Source organism: Nymphaea colorata, chromosome 12, assembly GCF_008831285.2.
Source record: "Nymphaea colorata isolate Beijing-Zhang1983 chromosome 12, ASM883128v2, whole genome shotgun sequence".
In the NCBI taxonomy this organism is placed as follows: Eukaryota; Viridiplantae; Streptophyta; class Magnoliopsida; order Nymphaeales; family Nymphaeaceae; genus Nymphaea; species Nymphaea colorata.
Window position 1 is genome coordinate 8,916,523 of NC_045149.1, and position 24,396 is coordinate 8,940,918.

The window sequence follows — 24,396 nt, forward strand, 5'->3', positions numbered from 1 at the left end:
CAATTACATGATTCAAAGTTCATTACATGACTTAATAAAGTATGAACTGCATGTATCATAAACATGCCTTGTTAACATATTTTTTCATAAATTTTAATGATTTTTTCTCTTAATTGCAAGAACCTTGCTCCTTTGTTTGAACATTTTCTATCTTACTGCAACAATAGTGTTTTTCTTCTATCTTCATTTTATTTATCATGCATCTTATTATTCTTTTTTATCGTCTTGGTTATTTACATAGGTCATCTCAATTTTTTGGCATTTAGGTTGTCCTTTTATTATATTGGCTGCATAATTAGTTATGTTTTCTAGTTCTTCGGATGAAAAATATTGTCCAACTCTTATTATGGAATCAGTCGAATCATACTTATATAGTGAGAGAGAAGCTGTTTCCAAGAAAAAAAGGACTTCAAAAATATGATTAATTTTACATAAGTTAAGTATAAGGGAAAAGAGTTTGCTAAATGCAAACATTGTGAAGAACGACTGAAAGGATGCAGTGTTAATGAGATTAGTCATTTAAGTCTCGACATCTAAAATCATGTTTAAATAGGCAAATCAATAAAGGAAAACAAAAAACTTTATCACTTGTAGTTAGTGACTCTAGTGTAACTTCTCTATGCATACAAAAATTTGATATAGAATTTATAAAAAAGTTGATGTCAAAGTGCATAATAGCACATGAGCTTTCGTTCAATTTGGCACAATATAAATATCGTAACAAACTTCTTCAAGCTTGCAATCCAATGTTTGTTCCATTTCCTAGAAGAACGTTGTAAAGGTATATCATATCAATGTACAAGACTGAGAAAATGCGATTTAAATGATTTATAAATGATTCTATGCAATGAGTTTCATTGACATTTGATATGCAAACATTGGGCTATTTATGTGTAACAGGACAATAATATTCATAGATATTAGAAATTGCATGCTTATATGTTCAATTTCTACATGTACCTCCACCACATAATGGAAATTATTTGTGTGAGGTTTTATCAGAATGCATTTTTAAATAGAACACTTAGTCAAAGTTATTTTTTATTATTGCTGACAATTGTTTGTGCAATAACTACATTGAAAATGAACTTAGGATGAATAAATCTTATTCCAGTGAGGGCAGCATTTGCATACACTGTAGTGCACATATTCCAAATCTTATGGTTCAAGATGGTATGCAGGATCAACATAATACAATTTTAAAAATCCGTGAAAGTGTTAAATATATACAAGGATAACCAAAGCGATTACTTACTTTTAAAGATAGTATAAGAACAATGAGCTTGAATGGTCCAAAGAAATTAACCTATGTTATTCCAACTCGATGGAACTCTACAGAATGTCATGTTGAGATGCATTGTTTTACAAAAATTTATTTCATCGTTTGGCTTATGTTGATCCCAATTATATAAATTTGTCTTTTGACGATGAATGGTCTTATGCAACTTATTCATATCAATTTTTGAAATTATTCTATAATGTTACAAAGATCTTCTCCGTCACTAGACATGTAACATTCTAATGTAGTTTTGAAGAAATACAAAAAGGTATATAAACATTTGCGTGCATATTGTGTGGTAGATAATAATTATATAAGGTCATTAGCATACAAAAAGCAATAAAAATTTGAATATCTGAAAAACGACTGCAATTGCATTTGTTTTAGATCCTAGGTCCAAATTGGGGTATTTGAAGTATGTGTTTGAGAGTTTGAATAAAGTTGATGCAATGGTACAATATGAAAAAATAAAAAGCAGTCCTCATGAATTATGTGCCAAGTTCTCAAGTATATATGTGGTACAAACCGTGAAAAAATTGAAAATACAGACAATGTCATAGTGTAGTTTGAAGAAAATAGAAATTTTTCGAGAGATGCCTTCTTCACATATTACATGAGTCCCGCATCTCTTTCAAGTACCTTGCACAAATCTAGAAGCATATTTAACTTATCCAATAGAACTACCTCGACCTAATGAAAACTTCAATGTATTATCTTGGTGGAAGACAAATGAAAGTAACAGTTAACACCTATCCTCAACCTTATTATATAGATCACAAAAGTAATCGTTTTAAACAAACCACCAACCATGGGGAGCCAATTTTAATTTGTATTTTTTATATAAATGGGAGTTGCATTTTGTGAAATAATTTATTAAATCTTACATTTCTTTTACCCAAAAAAAAGAAAAAAACCAAAGCCACCTTGTATTGCATCTACTCACGATCCTCCACCCTTCTCTCTCATGTACTCAACCACAGCCCACATTTTTTGCTTTTAACTGGACTTTATTAAGTTATTAACAAACCTAATTTTTTGAACTTTATGAGTTTCCTGTAGTGCATTTTTATGTGACTAATGTTCAACGTTAGCTATTCGTTTTACATGTTAATTTATGACATTGATTGTGTGGAGAAATTTTGCATTTCAATTTAATTAAATTTTGTTGGTATTATTTAGACTGATGGTGCAGGTACTTGAGGCACCGTCACAAAGAGAAACATCAATCTAAATAAATAAATTTGCATAGAATATCTTTGTACTCTTAATGAATCCACTATAAAACATAAAAGGCTAGCATATTTTAAACATAAGCATGGATGCACCGCTTGAAATGTGATTTCTTCCTATAACAGGCTTGTACAATATTATAATAAATTGCATTGCATCACTAATTATATACTGTAAATCACATTGCTTTTCTATAACATCTTTGCGCAAACATCTTCTAAGCTCTTCTCTGAATTAAAAAATTTTCCGTGTTTCAAACTCTTTGTATAAAGATGTTGATCTACAAAGAGCATTATCAAATCTTACATCCATATGATGATCATTATCATCATATGAACTTTCTTCATATGTACAATATTCATCATTTTAACATAATAGTGGAACGTTTCTCCCCGATACATCTTTAGACTTATTAGTGCCTCAAATTCTTCTACCACTATATTGAATATCATGTTTACAAAATAAAGAAATAATTGACAAAATGAGATGGTAACAAAATGAGGTAATAAAAAGGATGGAAAAATAAATAAACTAGTAAAGCGAGAGAGGGGGAGAGGGATAGAAAGAGTGTTGCAAATTGGCTCTTGTTGCATTCAAGCACATACATCATACAAAATCAATAGCAAAGGAAGGAATGAATAAATCATTTAAGCATATATTCCAATTCATGACATCACAATTTATTAGCAACTCAGCTTTAAATTATTGTTTACAAGTTGATTCTCAATATCCTTCCTTGAAAGAAGCCTTGATGGCTAAAATCAAATGGGTGCCCTGTAGCTGCAGCCCATGGGCCATGCCCTTGTGAAAAAGGTAGCTTATCTTCAATGCCATTCAAGTATGACCTAATGGAGCTTCATCCGCTTGGCTAGTTTAGGATAAGAGGCAAGGTTAGAGGACATTAGATATACCCAATGTGAACTGTAGTACCAGGCAACATTTGCCTAACAATAAGAATTTGTCCTCAAACAAAGAAAAATGTACAACTAGGAGGACATACATCAAAAGAGGCAACCCCACAACTATTAAGTTGATGGCTTGAACCCAACATCTTGAATATAGAAGTCTCATTATGAAACTGCATGATATTGACACTCATGTTTATTGTTGAGCGACAAACATATCTAATCTATAATAAATTTCCAAGGGAACGATTGAATAGGCCCGAACCACATGTAACTATATGCAAGTGCTTGATGTTTGCAACTGCTTGAATAGAACCAGAGTCCTCACAATATGAATGAAACTTCTAAAAAACATGCAACAGGAATTTAAGAGAGCATTTAAATAAAACATACTTGTCGCCATGAAGCACTAGCAGTAATCAAGTGTATCTATGCATTTGAACAAGATAAGAGGAACTGTCAAATCAAATTGGCCTTTGATTTAATCAAGTGTTAAAAAAGAGAGAACAAAAAATCGAGAGACTAACAGGAAAAGTTATTAGAAGGTAATACCTTTCCTTTCAGTTTAAAAAAATTTGATAAAAACAGTTTTTATTTTTTAAATTTTTAGGGCGTCTGTACATGTTGAGGAGAGGGTGAAATCTGTACGGGCGGGTGAAATTTCACCCGCCCGTCTTACGCCGTGTCAAACAGCGTGACATTTCACCCGAAAAATGATTTGATCGTGTGAAATTTCACCCGTTAGCACAAACAAAATGTTGGGCTCTCGATTTTCCCTCTCTCGCCCATTTTCCCCTCACCGTCTCCTCCTCCCTCGCAGTTGAGAACATCTCCCTTCTCACCGGCAGGGAAGAGGGATGCAGTAGTCGTGCGGGCCAGAGCTCCCACCGTCGCCACTCAGCCAGTTCACCATCGCCACTATCGGTGCACAGCCAGTCCCCCACCGCCACAGTCGCCGCTCCTCCACTGAGCCACCATTCGCCATCACCACATGTAAGGGTTTCTATCTTGCTCTCGGTGTGTCCCTTTCAGAAACGCCCAAAAATTTTGTCTCTGTCTTTCTCTTTTGCTCACGCTGTCTCCCTTTCTCTCGTGTTGTTGTTGATGTCTTCCTTTTTCTATCTTTCTCTCTTGCTCTCGTTGTCTCCCTTTCTGCTCTTGCTGATGCCTGGATATTCTCGACAGCATCCATTTTCACCGGCAGTGAAGAAGACTTCACCAGGTTCTTTCCGCCTCTCTTTCTCTTTCCGCATAATTTGCCTTTTGCTTGTTTCTGTTATGAGGAAAATCTCTGTGTTCTGTCTTCATTTTGCTGTTAGGAATGTGTAGAAAGGAGTAAAAGGTAGTACAAGCATCAATTTTTATTGCAATTGGTTTATTATTTCACTCGGTGTATTGCTGTTTTCGTTGCCTTGTTCAATTTCTCTGTTTCTACTTCTACTTCTTCATAAAGATCATTAGATTCTCCATGACCAACTAACCATTGCTACATTCTGCTATCTCTTCCTACGAACATAATGCAAAGAAAAAGGCAGGAACAATCCAGTCTTAGTTGTACTTTCTTTTAGACACTGCATGCAGTGAACTTGTCTTAGTTATTATCAAGACGCCAACTTGTTAAATAGCGAAACACCAAGCCACTTTTGGTTCCAATTTACATCAATCGATGATCCATCAAGCATTATGGCATGCTAACCAATATCCTAAGATGTGAATATTATCAATATCATGCTGGCCTCCAGTCATTGAAAATGTCATCGCAAAGCAATATATAAAAGACACGAAGTTTGTTGAACGGAAGTGCAGTCACAAATATTGGATTACATGTTTTCTTTATTGAATATGCACTCACTAAACTTCTTTTTTTGTGGATGGTAGGGAATACACATTTTTGTGGATATGTACTCATTAAACTTTTGTGGACATGTACTCATTACACAGTAAAACCTGTATGAGTTAACTAACTTTGTTATGGTTATAATTTTTATTTAATCAACTATCAGTTAGATGTCATGGTTTTATTGTATTTTTTTTTACATAAAACTGTTGCTGGTACCACATGCTTAATGCGTAGGTGTAGACATCAGCATTTTGTTGTTTTGGAAGATCATCTTAAAATTTTTTTCCACATCCAATTAAGAAGGAAAAAAAAAAAACAATTATTAAGAGTTTTGAAAAAAGTCTCTCAATTTTTCTATCTTATGCATCAAACAAAGTTAATTTTCAAACAAAGATTATTAAATTTACGACGTTAAATTTTTTTTCGAGAACCTTTAAGTTTTTTTAGAAAAAAAAGGTAGGGTCAAACCCCTTCTACAACGGAAAACCCCTCTCCTTCATCCTTTCTCGTCTCCATCTCGAGAACGTGAACGTTCCATCTTACCACCATTTGGTACCACCACAGCGGACAACCGGTAAGTCTTCACTTTCCGACCGTCCGACGCTTCCACAACCATGCCCGCGGCCCTCTGAGCCCTCTCCATTCTGTGACGAACGTCGTCGAACAGGTGAGCTTATCAGGTTTAGTCTCTCTCTTTCTCTCTCCCTCTCTCCCTCTCTCTCGGTTTAAGGCTGCTGGCCGGCAGCCATTGCCGCTGCCATCGACAGTCATTTCCTCTCTCTCTCTCTTTCTCTCTCTGCTGCAAGCCTGCAACAAGGGCCCTGGTTGTCATTATTATTCCCCTCGCCGCCTGCCCCTTTCGGTGAGTGCAGGGGTGGACTCCGTCGCCTCAACACACCCTGGTTGTCGACTCTCGTGGGAAGGCTTTGGGCTGCAGCGGACCCCACCGTGTCAGCCGCAGATTGCCACTCACCCTGGCGGGGAAGCAGTTTTGGTTGCAATTCACAGACACTGATAGTTAGCTTTATTGACTGATAGGATCGATCATTTTGGTAGTTTTTCGAATTTTGCTATGCCAGTTTAAGTATGTCATTCTCGTTTTCCACTTCGGTTTCTAGTGTAGCATTGATTTTTTCTTTCGTTTGACAGAGAATCTCATTTTGTTATCGTTTTTTTCTTTTGTTTGACAGAGATTGCTTTCTCATTGTGAGATTAGTTTCTCTTGTTGTGAGTTTTTTATTTTCATCATCGTGTACCCGTGTGTTTCTAGGTAGCCACCTTTAATTTATGTGATTAATCTGCGATTCTGCATTGCCCTTAATGTCCTAAATAATGATTTCTAATCATAAGTGTTAAAGTTGTTAATGACGTAAATACTAAAGCCAGTGTAACTATGATCCACCTTCATTTTGGTCTCTTTCACCATTCCACTCTACTGCTGCTTCTTTAAGAACGAGAGAAAATTCCGGATCCAGGTATGCATCATTTCCCTGCCTGGTGTGCCAGAAAGAGTTTTTTATGTTCATCCATGCAGGAAGTTTTTTGCTAGATCTTCAAATTGTGGGAAACTATTGACCATAAATTTATATAAAAGTGGCTGCAGGTCACCCCATGAGCAGGTGGGTGCAATTAAGAACCCATAGCAAAAATCAGGTATTACTGAGCAGCTATGCTCAGTGACCTTTGCATGCAGTATACAATTGTACATAATAAGCTATTTTCTGATGCACTTGAAGTGAAAGACCTGTGTCATGTCTTTTATTTTGCATTGGTTGATGTTGCTTAAGAGAATACGATATTTTTGCAAAGCTATATACTTACCATTTAGAAGATCCAAAATAAAAGAAACACTTGAGTTTAGTGTTGGCTGCAAAAGAGGACCAAGGACCATAAATGGATTCATTGTGTCGATTTTAGCCTCTTTTGCAAATTTCCAAGGTTGTTCTTGATTTCATATTTCTATTGAAGAGCAACGGTTTTGATCGTGAAGCTTGCGTTTCACTTTGCTGTTGTTCACTTTGCGTCGCTTCACAGGCTCAGCGTTGCGCTTCGCCTCATCTCATTTAATAAGCAACATTTAATAATGTTGCTTTAGTCTTCTTAGTGGTTCTGTTTGAAACTTCCCATGGCAAGGGCTTCCTCCCACCCAAGAGTTTGAAAATCTCTCCTCTTTGACGCAACAGCCCCCTTCCTCCTCCAAGTCTCACCAATGGCATCTGCTTTCCTTTTTTGTCGTAGCTATTCCTTCTCCACTGATGACAGAAATAGTGTATTCTCATGGTTTTTCTAAGGCTCTGTGTTTGGTAATGTATTCTAGAAGGTCGTGTAATCATTGGTTCTTCACTGCGATTGTGGTAGTGTGGTTGAGCATCACTGGTTGTGTTTTTCATCAATTAATTCTTCCAAGTTTTGATTGTTCTGGTTATTTTTTTTCTTCCTCTCTTCTTATCTGGTGGTCTGAGTGTGTGCTTTGTGTCTGATTTTCGTGTTTCTCTATTTTGTGCTGTGTTTTTGCTCAGTGAAGAATTAAGAGAGATCTTAGTTTTCGTCTCGTGTAGTCCTCCAAATTCACTATCTTTGTGACTGCGAATCTCATTGCTGCTGGCTGTACTGACAGCGACCGACACCAGGTACGTCTTCTTACACACTCCCTCTCTGTCTATGTGAAGCCACAAAGACTATTTTTTTTGTCAATGTTCGAAATGATGCTGTTCAGGATCTCTCTGTCTCACAAAGATGTCGTTGACGACCATTGGCTTGTTAGTGACACTTTTTTGACTTTTCAAGTTGGGAGAGTCTTCAGGACCTCTCTCTCTGCCTTGCTGCCTGCAATACTTGATTTCTTTATTTACTTAATTTTGAGGGCAGGGTTTGCAAGACTCTCTCTCTCTGCTAACGCTGGTGACCCATCATCGGCAGCACTCCTTTGCTTTTTTTCCCCCCTTTTCCCTGAAACGGTTAGTCTTCTTGAAGACATGTCAAGCATATCCCCTTCGATGATTTCATAATTTATAAATTTATAATATGTTTTATCATATCATGCGCAAATTTTCAGTTTTTTGTGTATGAAAGAATGATCATCAACTGTCCAATGTATGATAATGTGTAGTTGTTTGATATAGTTAGTTGTTTGTTATTCCTTATTTGCAGTTCTACTAGTGTGCATTGTGCCAAACCCACAAAAACAAAGAATACTTTGAAAATTATGCCTCATTAGTTTAAAGAATCATTTCATAGAAAGTACGAGGAGCAAAATTTCAACCAAATTAAACTACTAAAATGACTTTTGAATTTAATTAATAAATAAAAGAGAAAGTAAATATTCTAAAGTATAATCAAGTAGTTGTGTGAAAGGAAAACACAATATCAACATCATCTTGCAAAATTGTAGACTGATACTAAGTATTTGAGTTTTCAGCAAAATCAGATAAGCCGTACCAAAAAAGTTTAATTAAATTGAAATGCAAAATTTCTCCACACGATCAATGTCATAAATTAACATGTAAAACGAATAGGTAATATTGAACATCAGTCACATAAAAATGCATTACAGGAAACTTATTTTAAAGTTCAAAAAATTAGGTTTGATAATAACTTAATAAAGTCCAGTTAAAAGCAAAAATGTGGGCTTTGTGGTTGAGTGCATGAGAGAGGGGTGGAGGATCGTGAGTAGATACAATACAAGGTGGCTTGGTTTTTTTTTTTTTGGTAGAAGAAATGTAAGATTTAATAATTATTTCACAAATGTAACTCCCATGGTTGGTGGTTTGTTTAAAACTATTATTTTTGTGCTCTATATAAGAAGGTTGAGGATTGGTGTTAACTGTTAGTGTATGTGTACGAAAGCAAAAATATTATTTTATGGAGGGAGATGTTTTTGTACTGGTATTTGATGTTTTTTTATGTAAAAGCAAGGAAAATGATGAAGACAAATGAGCATCTTTGAAAGGCTGCACACTGCGTTTTGGGCACTACATCTCAATTGTATTGGGGCTAAACACATGACTGAGAGTCTGTGTCTCTGTGACACAAAATCGAATTTTAAGCGTATTTTTTCATTATTTCTGTTTGCCCTTGGGTGTGGCACAAATTTCATGACATGCTTATGCCTTGTCTTAAATCACTACAGGTCGTCATAGACACCCTATCCCTCTCTTTTGAAATTCAGACATGCCCTAAATGATGCGAAGAAAATGTAAAGGACACATGGGTGGTGGTTAACTTTATAAATGTTATAAAATAGGCACGACAAAAAGGAAAAAAAGGAGAGGAAATAGGCAATGATTATGAGAGAGATATTAAGGGTGATTTATTTTTTCATTTTTTTAAAAGGAAGCAGTTAATTATTCTGATTTAAATGTGGAAAGAGCAAGTGAGAGAGATTTCTTATCTGAATGAATTGCTTTGGACAGACCCAATAATATTTTGCCATATATATATTTGTGTATTTTGGATAAGAAGCAAACTCTTGGTGCTTTCTATATATAATAGATTGATAAACTTTACATTGATGCCTTCAACTTGTTAACCAACTTGATGTGAAGAAACACTAGAAAAATTTATTACCTACTCACGGGCCTACTACCCAGATGTGAGCTGATTCAAGCCTGATCCACAGGTTTTCCAACTATTGACCAGCTAAGAGTAGAAGGCTGGTTGGTCCAGGCACAAACTTAAGTGTGTCACAATTTTTTTCTTTTTCTTAAGTCTATGTTATGTAACACCTAAGAGCTTTAGATCCTTGGAAAGCATGGCTCCTTATTGTTGATTGAGGTGTGTGTCAGGTTGAATGATGTGAACTATGAAAAGTGTTGTTCAAGTTCCTAAGCAAATACTATCACCATTCTTTGTCATCTGCTATATTATATGAATCAGAGCACCCAGTGAAATGCCCAGGAGTCTATTGGGCCTAGTGCAATGCTCAGCAGTCCATTGGGATGGGAGTAGTACAGGCATTGACACAGCCAACTATTGGAGAACATGAAGGATTTAAGGGTGGAAACAGCGTTGAGGCTGTTGGAGTGTTAAATCATCTTATATCATACTTTTCTTCTCTGACATCATTGTGATGTGTGTGTGAGAGAGAATGGGTTTTAGTTTCTCCATGTTTCTGTTTTCTGTGTACTAAAAGTCAAGATAAATTGACAAAAATTTTCAATTTAACACATGAAAAATGAAAAAGTAGAGTAAGTTTTTCCATGAATATGCAATGCAAGAAGGGTCTAATGGAAACTTTTCCATGAAAAGCATTTTTTACAATCAAAGGCTGAAGTTTGGCAGCAAAAAACAAATATGCAGTTGACAGTTGATGGCAGCACAACCGAGGAGTGAGAGCAGGAGACAGAGAAAGGAATAAGGAAGCCAAGAAAGAGGAAAAGGGGGAAGAAAGAGTAGGAAGAAAGAGAGAACATGAAAAGGAAGCAAGAGAAAGAGGGTAAAAAGAAAGAAAGAGGAGGAAGAAGGAATAATGGAAGCAGAGAATAAAGAAAGAAAAAAGAGGAAAAAGAAGCAACACTTTTTTCTGGCTTTTATTCATATTTTTAGTTTTTTATTATTTTATTCTATCTAATATTAGGATTGTTGTCAATTTTTTTAAAAATTCCTAGGTTCTCTTGGGAAATCACTTCATGGAAAAAACTCATGGGGAGTGATTCTTGTAACTGATTTTAACAAAGTTTGATCTGGGTTCTATGAGGTCTGCCTTTTTAGATTATTAATATAATAATATTTCAGTCCAGGGATGGTGCCTCATCATGGCATTTTGCTTGCTGTTGATATCATCTCCACCAGTTTTGGGGACATTGTAGGGGTACGTCATAAACTTGAATTCTCGTTCTTTGAGATTATGCTCTCTCTCTCTCTCTGTCTCACACACACACACACATGCACATAGAGTCTCATCTCTGCTTTTCAATTTGCAGAAAGTATGTAATTGCCTTCTAGAAAAAGGAGCTCTCACGATACAGGATTTGGCTCGATTTACCAAACTCAAACCCAGCCAGTTGAAAAACTCCCTTTTAGTGTTGATTCAGCACAACTGTGTGCAAGCATTCACACGTTCTACAGATGGTAAAGTTTTGGGTTTGCAAAGATCCAAAAAGTCAACCGTATGCTTTTTTTTTTTGGCTACTATCATTTTCGAAGTATATGTACACAAATGACAAATGTATATAGACATACACTATGGACATGCAAATGGATATATATAAATGTGTGGATGATGCATATGTGCAAAGAAATATGACTTGATAAATGTAAGATTTTGTAAGATATTTAGGGCAAATGTGGTCCAAGATGGGGATACCATACAACTTAATTCTGATTAAAATTTTTAGATTTAAAACTTAAAAGTCATTTTTGAGTGAAAATGTGGTGCATCCTGATTAAGTATTATTGTGCTTTTCTATTTTAGTGTTCATTTTGGAAATTGCTCATTGCCTACAGGAAGACAAAAGAAAAAATCTGGAGATGCTTGGACCTTTTTAACTGAAACAAAAGAATTAAATTGGTTGTTAGAATTTTCAGCTTTTTTGGGTGGCACATTTTTTCTCTCAATAGTGCAAAAAGGGTTAGGCAATGAGATCACTTCAGATGAAAACAGGTTAGGCAACCATTTCAATGACTTAATGTGATGCCACTGGGGCCTGCTGTTTTGGTACTTGTATGCTCAGTTTAGAGTGAACATGCTTGTATAATGCATTATTTAATTATTTTTTATTGCTTAGATAAATAGTTCAATGAAAAACGCTTTTAGACATAAAATGTCATTTGTTGAATATTTAATCCATATTCCCATTTCCTCTTGAACTTGTGAGCCAAACCCACATCATATGGCATCTTGTCCAAAACGTTGTTATGATCAGCTAGAAAAGCCTTTGATGCTCAATATAAGCATGACCTGATGATATTTCGTCTGTTACAGGCATCAATATTTTGTTGTATTTTGTTTTTTCATAGAATATCTCTACTGAATTCAGTGGTTACATTTGATCATAGTTTCAGTTGAATCTGTCTTCTTTGTTTGGATATGCTGTTTTTGATCTTGACTGATTTTCCTCCTTGCTATAGATGGTAGTTCAGCTACTCAAAGGGTCTTGACAGAGTATGTTGCACTTTTTGACAATATTCTTCATCGTCTTCGGTTTTCTAAGTTTTTGAAACTTATCAGGGAAAAGTTTGATTCCCAGGTATCACAGCTGTACTTTCATTTGTTGTTTTTTTCCACCCCCATTGATTGACATTGCTATTTCTGACTTTTGACTTCCAATATTGTTGAAAATGAAGAACATTCAAGGGTAGGTGGAGGCATGATGGGTATAGAAAAAAATATTTGTCTTGATAGCAATATGCAGAAACGGGAAGCTCACATAATATCTTCGTGCTGGTTGATGACCTAAAACTTATGATTTGCAACTGAGTTTGATTCAGAAGACCATTCACTGTATGGGTAGATGCAATGTCTTGGTGAAAAAGTTATTTGTGTGCGTAGGAAGAGAAATTTGTACTAATAATATATATATATAATGTAAAGTAGCTATCTGTACAAAATTTAATTATTGTGTTCAGGTCCATGGACCATCTAATCTCAGGATAAGTTTCTTAAGTAGATACAGATTTTCTCTTATTAGGATTGGGGTAACTTCATCCAATTTTATCCAATCACAGAAATGCCTATAGGGGTACATCAATTGTTGTTATTGATGATTGTTAGTTTGTGGTTGTTTCCAGCTTGGGTTAGTTCTTCGGTGTTGTTGTTTGACTAATTTAACTATTTATTGATTGATTATTACTGTTGTGTGCTTTTACCTAGATTCTAGAATGTCACTAGATGGTACAATGATCCATACTTCACCAGTTATGTCTGTTCATTAGTTTTCTTTCTTGAATGGTTTATTTGCTTTGGCTTCCTTTTCTCCCATTCAAGTGATGTTGATGAATGCTAATTGGACTGCTGGTTGACTGACAGCCACTGCATCTTGCTTTATGTATGCTTTCTTTGATTCCTATGTTAATTCTTGGCAAAGACTGTTGGAGGATTCTACACGTGGTGTGGGACTGGACCTGAGCTTCATAATAGTAAATGCATAGATAGTTTTGGTGCATGACTTTTAACTTTCATCTTATATTTAGGTTCATCATAACATTCTGTCTACGAATGTGACATTATAATTTCCAACTTTATGATTATTTTATCTGTTCACAAAGTTGCATCTGTTTTTTAGGATTTTGTAACATTTTTTACTTGGTTTATCTTCTTAGTTTATTTCATTTGAAATTAAATTCTAGAGATCATTAACATACTTTCAGTATGTTGACTTGGACATGTTTGTTTAACATTGTCGGAGATATTGATGAGTGCTATTTATCTGTAGTGCGAAAATATTATGAGGATCCTGCTAGAGCATGGTAGACTAACATTTGATCAAGTATTGACAAGGGGAGTTTGGATATCAAACGAAGGTACAAGCTACATGTTTGTGAACATTTAGAGCATTGCTTATATTTGTAGTTAGATTATTTAGATGATATGTGAATATCCTCAAATTTAAGTCAATAATATCGTAAGGAGAATTAATCTATTTGTGTCTGAATGTGCACAATTTGTTGTTAGTATTATGTAATGTTTGATGAACTAATGATTGCAAGAGCTACTGGTAAGATGATCTAGGATTTCAAATAAAAGGAGATATGTGTGTTACTTGTAATTTAGTTTCTGTGTTTCATTCATATTTTACATGGACATTGATGTAAATGTCAGTATCTATTATCAAATGCTCCTAACAGACAGACATGGTGAAGCTTGAAAAATGAGATATGGATATTTGTATAGGTGTCCATGTGTTCAATATTAACTCTTAAATTGTTATGAAGTTTCAAACATGAAGAAACTAGAAAGTGATTTCACATGGACCTCTCTTTCCTTTCGTTTTTTATACAATTATAAAAGGGAAGGAGGAGGTTGCACGTTGCTTCACTGCCATCTTCCTGCTCTTTATATACATAGTACATACAGAGGCAGTTGGACATACAATCAACTTGTGTTTCTTTATTCCTACATCTTACATTGTAGATCATAATTGGCAAACCTGGCAATCGCCTGAGTCGGATTGGGATCGTTTTCTTATTGGATCACAGGTTAGGACCCAAGCGATCCACATAATCTTTAATGGATCTATCTCTTTGTTGAAGATTGTGAACTTTGAGTTGAATATTATGCATATAAGCAACATCTCTCATGGTATGAGTTTTCTTTAGATATTCCCAAGTCTTTTAAGCAGAATTTAATTTAGAAATCTGCCCACTAGTAGCATTGTCAACACAAGTCAATATCCATGTGATAATCTTGTGATGACCTACACTCCATTCTTCTCATTTCTTATTATATTCAGCCACAACTTTCTCTTTTTCCGTTCCATCCAATTCCACAGCCCTTCCATTAACAACTTTTGTTAAGACTAGTTGTGGTTCAATTTTTGTTCCATCAACTAGTCCCCAAAGGCTTTTACTATGAATGAAATGTTCCATAGTTCTAGCCCATTGGATATAGTTTGTTTAACGAAAGTTCGAGAAATGGAAGAGAAGAGACTTTGTCATCCATTGAGTACAAACAATAAGAAAAGTCCACTTACAAATTATGGAGAAGCTTACTGCCACGTGAAGAAAGCACCACCACGGGAAGAAAATTACAGCAACAATAGAAAAACAGTCACAATTTCAGCAGCCACGGAAGCTTGATATGATAAGCTCAAACCCGTCACGAAGATCACCTCGAACCCACAAGAAATAATTGCCAAGAACCAGCAAGAAGAATAGCACCTTCTTGAACCAAACCGCAGCCAGCAAAATATCAAACACTTAGTGTGCTTCACAGCTCCAAAGAGACAGTACGAGCTGATTCTTCAATATTTGAAAGGCAGCAAGTCGAAGAACCAAAACCTGTCTCTGAAACCATGTAAATCAGGCCCAAAACTTGACAAGGTAACTACTTCAAGAAATAAACTCTTGTGGCTTTCAACAACTTCAATAAGTAACACACAATAAACCTCAGCCTTGAGGAAAAGAAAACATATATATTAAACCCAATAAGATATACAAGAAGAGGCTAAAAAGCCATAGCAAAACAAGGGACAACAGTCCCTTATTTATAGTACAAGCCATAGCAAAACAAGGGACAACAGTCCCTTATTTATAGTACAAGGAAAGGAAGAGAGGAAGAAGGGGGATGGCTGTTGGGCCATCTCCAACGGCTAGAAATCTAGCCGTTGGAGACTGGTCCAACAGCTAGTTCTCCCCTTTAATAATAAAAATGGTGTAAACAAAAGAAAAGAAAAAGTACAAAAAGAAATAGAAAATTGCAAACATGACCTAGGTACCTTTAACTGTACACACATATATATATAAGACATATACTAGCACACTAATATATGTAATATACATACATATAGATATATATATATAGATAGGAATACATACATTCTAACATGATCACTTATTTGGATGGTTTTAGAGAGTGGGAACACGGACACAAAAATTGGGACGCACCATCAGGTATCTCTATCTGTACGCTATATATATATATATATATATATATATATATATATGTTTATACAGGAAAATTGGCATATGTCAGACCACTTAGCGCAGGGTTAAAATTCATGCCTCTTAAATTCTTGTTAAAATATATTTTAAATTAAAATATGAACATTTTATAATATTTATGAACACTAATTTGACATAAAATAAATTTTAATCCAAGTTGTTTTTATAAAAGCCATTCATTTTTCTACTGCTCTATATATATATATATATATTGTATGAGTGTGTTTGTGGATAGAGAGATGGAAATCATGGAATGGCATGTATATAATTCTATGAAGTGAGCACCATCAACTAATCAACTATACTAATCTCAGCCATTGGATTATTTTAGATCTATGGCTATGAATGTTTTAAAACTCGGATATATATATATATATATATATATATATATATATATATAGTATGAGTGTGTTTGTGGATAGAGAGATGGAAATCATGGAATGGCATGTATATAATTCTACGAAGTGAGCACCATCAACTAATCAACTATACTAATCTCAGCCATTGGATTATTTTAGATCTATGGCTATGAATGTTTTAAAACTCGGTGACTCAGGACTAGACTCATTCGTTCTTGACTTATGACTTGGGAGGTCAACTCAGTGACTTGGCCAAGGTTTTGTTAACTATAGTGTTTAAAAGAAAAATAATATATAACTTGTCATTGAAATATAAAACAGTGGTAAAATGACTTGAATACATGTATAATTCATACCATCAAGTAATAACTAAGTTATATTATCTATTTTGATAACAAGATCTATAATTGCATATTTCACAAAAAAAAAAACTGTGTGGCAAGAATCAATATACCAACGAAAATAAGTCAATAAAAATCAACATGTTTGTCAATATTATATAAAATTATAAATCCAAAAGTAAAAAGTCCAATGTCCTAAAATTTGAAATAAATACATCATACAAGAAGTTAAACCTAATTATTTTTACCTTTTCATTCGTAATATGTAAATTTAATAAATGAAAAATAATTCTAAATTCTTATCATCTTTCAATAAGTTAGAAGATTCATGTCAAAAATTAAATAATTAAATCATTAGTGAACAAATGACCTTGTTAATTACAAAAATACAAAATTTATCACTGGTTTACACCGAGTCAAATGAGCTTTGGCCAAGTCAAACCGAGTTTTGGCCGAGTTAGGCCGAGTCGTGACCGAGCCAGGCTGAGTCTTGGCCGTGTTTCAACAAAAAAAAAAACGAGTCCAGGACCGAGTCAACGAGTACACTCGGTGAATTTTGAAAAAACTGATGGCTATAAAGAATGCGAACTCAAGAAAAAAAAGCCAGTTGATAAAGGTGATGTTAGTTCATGATGTTAGGTGCATACAATTGCTCATATTTGGTGATGTTTGTATTCCTAAAATCATATGTGCATAGTAACTAATAGGACTAGTTACGCTTTTTATTGGTTCTACTGGTGCAGCTTGGAATGTGAGATGAGATGAAGCCATCCAACACACCAGGTCTTTTTCTTTCTATAGACCGTGTTTCTTAGTATAAAATATAAATGGTAGCCACTATCTTTCTTCAGAAAAAAAAAGGTGAAAGATCAGATCCAGATCCACGACTTCATTTCTTAACAAGAAGGGGATCCAGAATGAGATAGAGAAGGGTTAATAGTTTCTTTTTCTGAGGAAAAATTCATTTGCTTTTCCTCAAATGGTAGAGTAGTTACTATTTACAGTAACCAATGTTTTTAAGGAAAAGATGTGAATCATCAGTTGACTTCATCTAAAAGGCCCGGATGACATTTTTAAGGCTACTTAACAACTTATACAACTTTTATTAGCTTCCATGAATGACAGCTCCATTCTCCATGTTTGGAGATTTCATATATCAAGGTTTATTCTGTCTTAAATGTCTAAATGTGTCAGTGCCTGAACATGTTCGACATCAATGCTTCATGGTTTAGAAGTGTCCATGTGAAATCGGTGTTGACATATCTAATGAGAGCAGTTCTAAGAACATTTGCAAATACATTAACCTCCTTTTGGCGATGGGAATTAATGATCTTGTGTGCATACTTGCCTGCTTGTGTTGCAATATTATAATACTTGAGTTCATTTTGTTTGCAACTGTGATTCTGAAGGCTGATTTATTTGCTCAGCAATTGATCTGTCTTTCTTTTACTTCCAATTATTCTTGTTTGAGAAAATTAGTTGAAATAAGTTCACTTTTTTTCTTGATATAAAATGCAGAAGTTTTGGATGGTTCAGATGCTAAAGATTCTGTTAGGGCCAATGTAGTTAAGCTGGCTCAGGCACACTTTCTAGAACGCTGCCCTAACCCTAATCCATCAATTGTTTCAAGCCCGGATACTAATCCAAAAAAGAAGTTTGCACGTGGAGTTAAGGTGAACAAAAATGTTTGCAATATGTAAATATCTGAATATTCAATATTGTTTTTCTTTTCTGAGCTTGAGCGCTTCATGTTTTTGATATTTTGAAGTTCCTATTTTGGATGATAACTGATAATACATGTTAATTATATTTATGATACCTAACCATTTTATCTTAGGCTATCATGAAGGGCTTGATATTTGTTATGCATCGCTAAAGGATAAACAATTTTTAAGCCAACTAAGGGGTTCCTTTTTCCTCAAAGTTAAATGCTTAGCTCTTGTCATAAAAGGATACAATTTTGATGCACTTTTAGGAGCATTTCAAGTTTTCTTGACCTTCTCAGATCGAGTAATTTTGTTTTTGCCTTGACCTATGGAAGAATTAATTCTTAGGATGGCGAGCCCTTTTGACTTATTGAGTGGTCTTCAGCAACGCTATGTGTCGTTGCTGCTATTGTTTAGTGCTTCACGACTTTTACTTTTCTCATATTGAAGAGACCTAAAGTGAATTGATGTTGATGATGGTATGTCTCCATTGAAATGATGTTACACATAAATTCTCAAGTTAACATTGTGACACTGTGTTAGTATGGATGTAGATGTGCATTTTCAGGAATTTCCGTTTGGGTGTGGAAATGACATAGTGCCTTTAATTAGTAACACGTGAAAGAGTATTATAGTGTGGTCAACATTGTCAAACCTTGTCAGTGTGGATGCAGATCTGCATTTTCAAGAAATTTCCATGTGATGGATACACCAATGCATTTATTAAGGTAATTTTGTTTAGATCGTGACTGTTCCCCAGACCATATTGTTTTTTTTATTTACCCACTAGCTACATATGTTGGGGTTTGCTGGATCTAGTGATTTCCTCCCCTTCTCTTTCTGATGTTTGGAAAACTATAGTACATAAATGTGGAGATGTGCATTTTGACAAAATCTCCATTTGAAGGTATTGATACACATGTATATACACTTTTATCTTACATCATGATTGTAAACAGACAATGCATTTTCCAGAAATTTTTATTTGGAGGCAATGACAGTTTCATCATCTTGGAATGAAGTGTAACTTGAACGTGGTTACAGTAATTTTTGCTGATTTTTTATTTCCTACCAGGCTATGGAGGAGATAGTGACTGATGAGCAGCTGGCTGTTGCAGCAGCCATTTGTTCAGATTCTCAGCGGTTCTATTTTCCTATTCAAGGTGTTGGTGGTGCATCTGAAGTGATGGAGGATGAACAGCCAAGTGCAACAGTTGGACAAAAGGTTCACAAACCATTGTGTCATGCAACTAATGGATTCTTTGCTGGTTGCTTCACTAAGAAGTTCTTCATTCCTTAGATTCTATGTCACATAGGTACGGGTACTGGTACGGGTATGGACCATTTTCAAAAAATTTGGGTGCGGGGGTACGGTCGTACACACACGCGAACATATATATATCTATATATATATATATATATACACACAAAATGAATAACATATTCATAAATCATTATCCAAAACACAGTATGGAAGTAATTAACATACAAATACATCAGCTTTCTTGATTCTTTGTCGCATCATCAAGATTAGAAGGAGCAACAGGTCACACTTTTAAGATATATTGACATCGCTATGGTTATGGTTCACACTATTATCAAAGAGTCAAGTTATAGAGAAGGGATGAATTTTCGAAACATTGTATGGAAGATTTTAAATGAAAAGTTGTGAGGAACTATGTACAAAAAGGTTTAGAGTGAAAAAGGAAACAGGAAAAGTGAGGGGGGTTTTTAATTTTCAACTCAAAAACCGGACAACTTTGGACAACTTTGGACCCGGTGCTGCGTTGACCGCACCTTTGCCGTACCCAGGGCCATACCCATACCCGTACCGTGCGGGTACTCCTCCTTAAGAGGAGTACCCATGTGACATAGCTTAGATTGCTTCCCTTTCTCAGGTTTCTCTTATGAATGTGCATTTGTAATACTATAATGCAGAAGACACATAATAAAATTTTGATTCTAGAACTGAAAGGCAGCTTACAAAACTTGGTTATGTTAAACTGGCCTGGTTAGTTCATGGATAACTTTATTAAGTTGTTCATTATTCCTAAACACAGAGCCATGAATTCAACCTGGTATGGACGCAAAAAGGTACTGAGTACAAAATCATGCTATCCATTCCTTCTTCAGAAATGAAAATGTGTATCTGAAAGGAAATAACATGATGTCACCATAAGAATATTCTATATGTAGTCTAATTAAGTAATGAAATGTTTCAGAAAAAATAGACAGTCCATTTCCCTAATCTTACAAACTCTACCCGCATCCTTTTTTCCTTTTGCATGAAGGCAAAATTCGTTCTAGTTTCCCATATGTGCGCGTATGCATGCCATACTGAGTGTAGGGAACCATGGTCATGGATGAAGAGAGAAGCCAAAAATTATGATGTCATTAACCCTACTCTGTAGTAAATATAGATTAGTTTGGTAGAAAACTTGCTTTTATTCAAGTTGTTTTTATAAGAATGTGGATTTTTCTATTATCAAAATGTTGATGCAATGAGAGCCATTCACATTTGCTTATTATAAAAACACTATTAAAGTCCAAACATGATCAACTTAATATGTTTTGCGTCAACCTATTCTTAAGACCATATCAGTAAGGTTAGATTGCAAAAAAAAAAAAAAACCTTAAACATCATATTTAAACAATCTGGATTTTGTCACTGACCTAGGTCTGGTTTCTATATATGGCAGACAAGCGATCTTTATTGAACTTGATTTAAGCTTCTCTCGTTATAATGTCTGCAATTTTTTTTATTTATTTATGTACTTGAAATGTTACTAAAAACATTTTATTAGAAGTTGATCATGCTTATGGATTAGTGTTCTTTCCATACATTATATTGGATGTTATTGAAGTATTTCCTACATGATTTTTGTGGTGTGTTATCTATAGCACATTTGCACATTGCCTTTTGATGGCAAGATAACACATTGTCTTTTGATGGCATGCATGTTTGTAACAAGATAATTGGCCAATGAGAAATATCGTGGAAAGCAAAAAAATCTGACATCCATGCCAGCTGCTATGCCATTTAACATCTCATCTGTGCCTGTAAGATGAAACTCTGAAAGCAGCCAGTCCTAGACTTAGAGCATGATATATTTTATTTATCATTAATTTCATTTCTGGAACCTCTGGAAACATTTTTAAAGTTGAATTATTTTCCTAACACGTCATTGTCATATAATATAGGTAACAATGCTGACTTGACTGTTTGTTTGAACAGCGCAAACATGTAGCGTTTGAGATGGATGCTGAAACTATGGCTTCTGTTTGTGAGAAGGAAGTACTTTGGCGTGCGAACTTTGATGAGTTCATTCGCTGCCTAAGAAATAAGGTTTTTCCTTTTTCTCTTTTTCTCTTTTTCTAGGCTTTACCAAAGACTTGACAACTAGAAATTTTTCTTATTAAGCTAGAATTAGCAGACGACTTCTATGCTGGATTTCATTAGTCCTTGGATTGAACTGTTTTAAGTTTGAGAAATGTTGCGAATATGAGAGCGGTTTATGCAAGCGTCATTTTCATGTTGAATTTATTTCTGGGTGACTCGTAGTTGTAGGTTGCTGTTTTGACTTTGACTTTTGAGTACATGATTATCATGCCATTTTCCCTTTGAATGGATTTCTTAGTTGTATGTATGGTGCATCTTAGATGCATAACTTCATATCTCATTGTAATTGTATTGTGCGGCCAATGATAGGTAGCATGAGCGGTAATTCATTCATGGTCTGTTTTCTGCTTTTCCTTTTGACATCCTTTGCTTAGGTAACTGATCATCTATTAATCAGGTTCTGCTTGATTCCTTAGCTTGACCAGTGTTATTGTGACATCTATTTGAGCAATATAAGGGAGAATTAAGAGTTATGCTAAACCTCCTGATGGATTGATTAGGGCATCTTTTATTCTATATCTGAAAATTACTAAGGAATTACTTATCTTGATTTGATGGATGTGAAGGAACATGTGCTAAATTTGTTGGTCTCGTGAAAGATTTACGAAATATTTTTCTAGACAGCAGATTTCTAAACAATAGGTTCTGGAAGAAACTGGTATTAAAAGGGCATTGTCCAACGCAATTCATGAAATGGAACAAGGTCAGTTAAGACTTTTGATCTAGAGTAGGGGAAACCATTTCTAATGCAAATGAAAAAATGGACTGTTGTATCCAATAGTCCCTCTCCACCAAGTATTCCTAGTTCCACGACAGCTGTGTTCGCATTTGCCATGATAACAAAGTAGAGGGGCATGCAATACTTGATGTGTTAAGTTTTTTGTTTTTCTTTTGTCATGTTCAACTGTATGTGCACAATCATGAGCAAACAAACAAATAATATAAATGGTGTAGGTTAAGGGGAAGTTCTCAAGGAGCTATGGTCATCATAGAGTAGTTTCAGACTTTAAAAATATCTATTTTCTTTTGCATTTAATTAAGATTAATTACAAAGTCAACTTTATTGTTCATAATATCAAATCAACGTGAGGAAAAAAATGCTAGTCTTCTAGGTGACTCCATGTCACTAATAATTAAAGTCAGCTCCCGACTGCCAAACAAAGATGAGTGTCTTTATGTCTTATTTTTTTATATAATATAGGGCCTTAAGAAAAAGGTATTCACTGTTCGAAGCAGACTGCCCACTGAGGATTTGCATAAGCCAAACAAAATTCGATGAAGTAAACATGTTACTTACGTCTTTTTAGTCTTTTTGCCTCAGTTGCCTTTGAAGGTACTAAAGCAAGAGATTTTGGGTCTTCCGTCTATCGGTCAGACCTTATGTCTGTTACCACAGAAGACAAATTCCTGTATTTGTAGAATTTAAGGTCCATATCAAGCACTACTTAGTTCTGAAAGGTTGCTAATATTTGTTTTGATGGAAAAATGATAAAGCACTGAAAATATTTCCTCGTTGTTCTCTACTTGTAATTTTGTGTCCATGTGTAATTGCATTGGGTGGTGTCACTGGAGAGATGCCTTATGACCTGGGTGTAGACTCATCTCAATAGAAGCTAACCAACCTGCAATTACTACAAGTTGGTTTTATCTTCAAAATTTGCCATGTTTCCATGCCTGTCTTCTTTTCATTTTACACGTCTGTAATGTTGGCAGTAACTAGCATGAAAAATTTTACATTTTCTAGGCTTGTGTGGGAAGTATAAGACGACGATTGGATGTTGGTGCTGGCACCATCTTAGAAGCTGTTTTGGAGGCAACGAGGCTTTCGGAAGAAAATCTCAAAATTGAGCGTACTGGTGAGATTTAGTCATTCATGGGAAGACTTTGCTACTTTATTTTGCAGAAATGGCGAAGCAAAACTATCTTCTCCTGTTCCTCTTTCTTGTCTGTTGTTTTTGTCATGTTTCTATAATCCTTTGTGTAGGAATGCTGTATGCACCCAAGTGGAGTCCCTTACCTTATAGATTGCAGTTTATATCCATAGCTTGCACTTATAGTATAGAGATGTCCAATGGGCCAAGTGAAAACATGGTCTGAATTGAGACATGCCTAAAGGGCCATATTAGTTCTAAAAATAACTAAGACGTACCTAGAAATTACAAGCATACATGTGATTATAGTGCAAATCATTAATTTTAGAGACGAGTAGAGAAATTTCCTAGATAAATGTAATTTTGTCTCAAATAACCCAACAAAGAATATATATATATATATATATATATATATATATATATATATATATATATATATAGAGAGAGAGAGAGAGAGAGAGAGAGAGAGAGAGTAACAACCCAACCCACTCTGGGGCTTGGGCCCCTGGTCCAGTGGATCTCAACCCACCCCTTAATAGTTTCGGTTCCAGCTCGAAAGGGCTAGGGACTAAGACAACTAACGACTTTAACAATCCTTGAAGATCTCCCACAATTTTCAATGTGGGACTAAACTTTTGGGGCATTACAATCTATCCCCCCTTAAGGCACATGCATCTGCACGTGTGGGAGTCTATGTCCAAGTGTTGAACTGTGCTCTAATACCACTGTAACAATCCGACCCACTCCTGGGCTCAGTCTCCTAATTTGGTATATCTCAACTCGCTCCCTAACAGTTTCAATTCCAGCTCAAAAAAGGGTAAGAACCTGAAAAATGAACCACTTTAACAACCCCCTTTATAAGCCCT

The 24,396-nt window shown here is 35.1% G+C and overlaps 1 protein-coding gene across 5 annotated transcripts in view; it reads left to right on the forward strand.

Moving 5' to 3' along the window:
- The first annotated feature begins 4,158 nt into the window (after positions 1–4,158).
- LOC116265665 (uncharacterized) overlaps positions 4,159–24,396 on the forward strand; it is a 28,331-nt gene continuing 8,093 nt past the window's right edge. For 3 of the 5 annotated variants that reach the window (XR_004175158.2, XR_004175157.2, XM_050080793.1), the window contains exons 1-11: positions 4,159–4,407; positions 4,600–4,636; positions 7,774–7,884; positions 10,988–11,063; positions 11,176–11,323; positions 12,323–12,441; positions 13,627–13,714; positions 18,072–18,226; positions 19,335–19,484; positions 21,495–21,605; positions 23,404–23,515. Coding sequence is in view for 3 of the 5 variants with exons in the window: in XM_050080793.1 (XP_049936750.1) it covers positions 10,995–11,063; positions 11,176–11,323; positions 12,323–12,441; positions 13,627–13,714; positions 18,072–18,226; positions 19,335–19,484; positions 21,495–21,605; positions 23,404–23,515 (952 nt within the window). In the remaining 2 variants the exon portion in view is untranslated. Of the gene's footprint in view, positions 4,408–4,599; positions 4,637–5,390; positions 6,908–7,773; positions 7,885–10,987; positions 11,064–11,175; positions 11,324–12,322; positions 12,442–13,626; positions 13,715–18,071; positions 18,227–19,334; positions 19,485–21,494; positions 21,606–23,403; positions 23,516–24,396 lie in introns of those variants that run through there. The other 2 variants (XM_031646446.2, XM_031646447.2) reach the window with 2 other exon arrangements.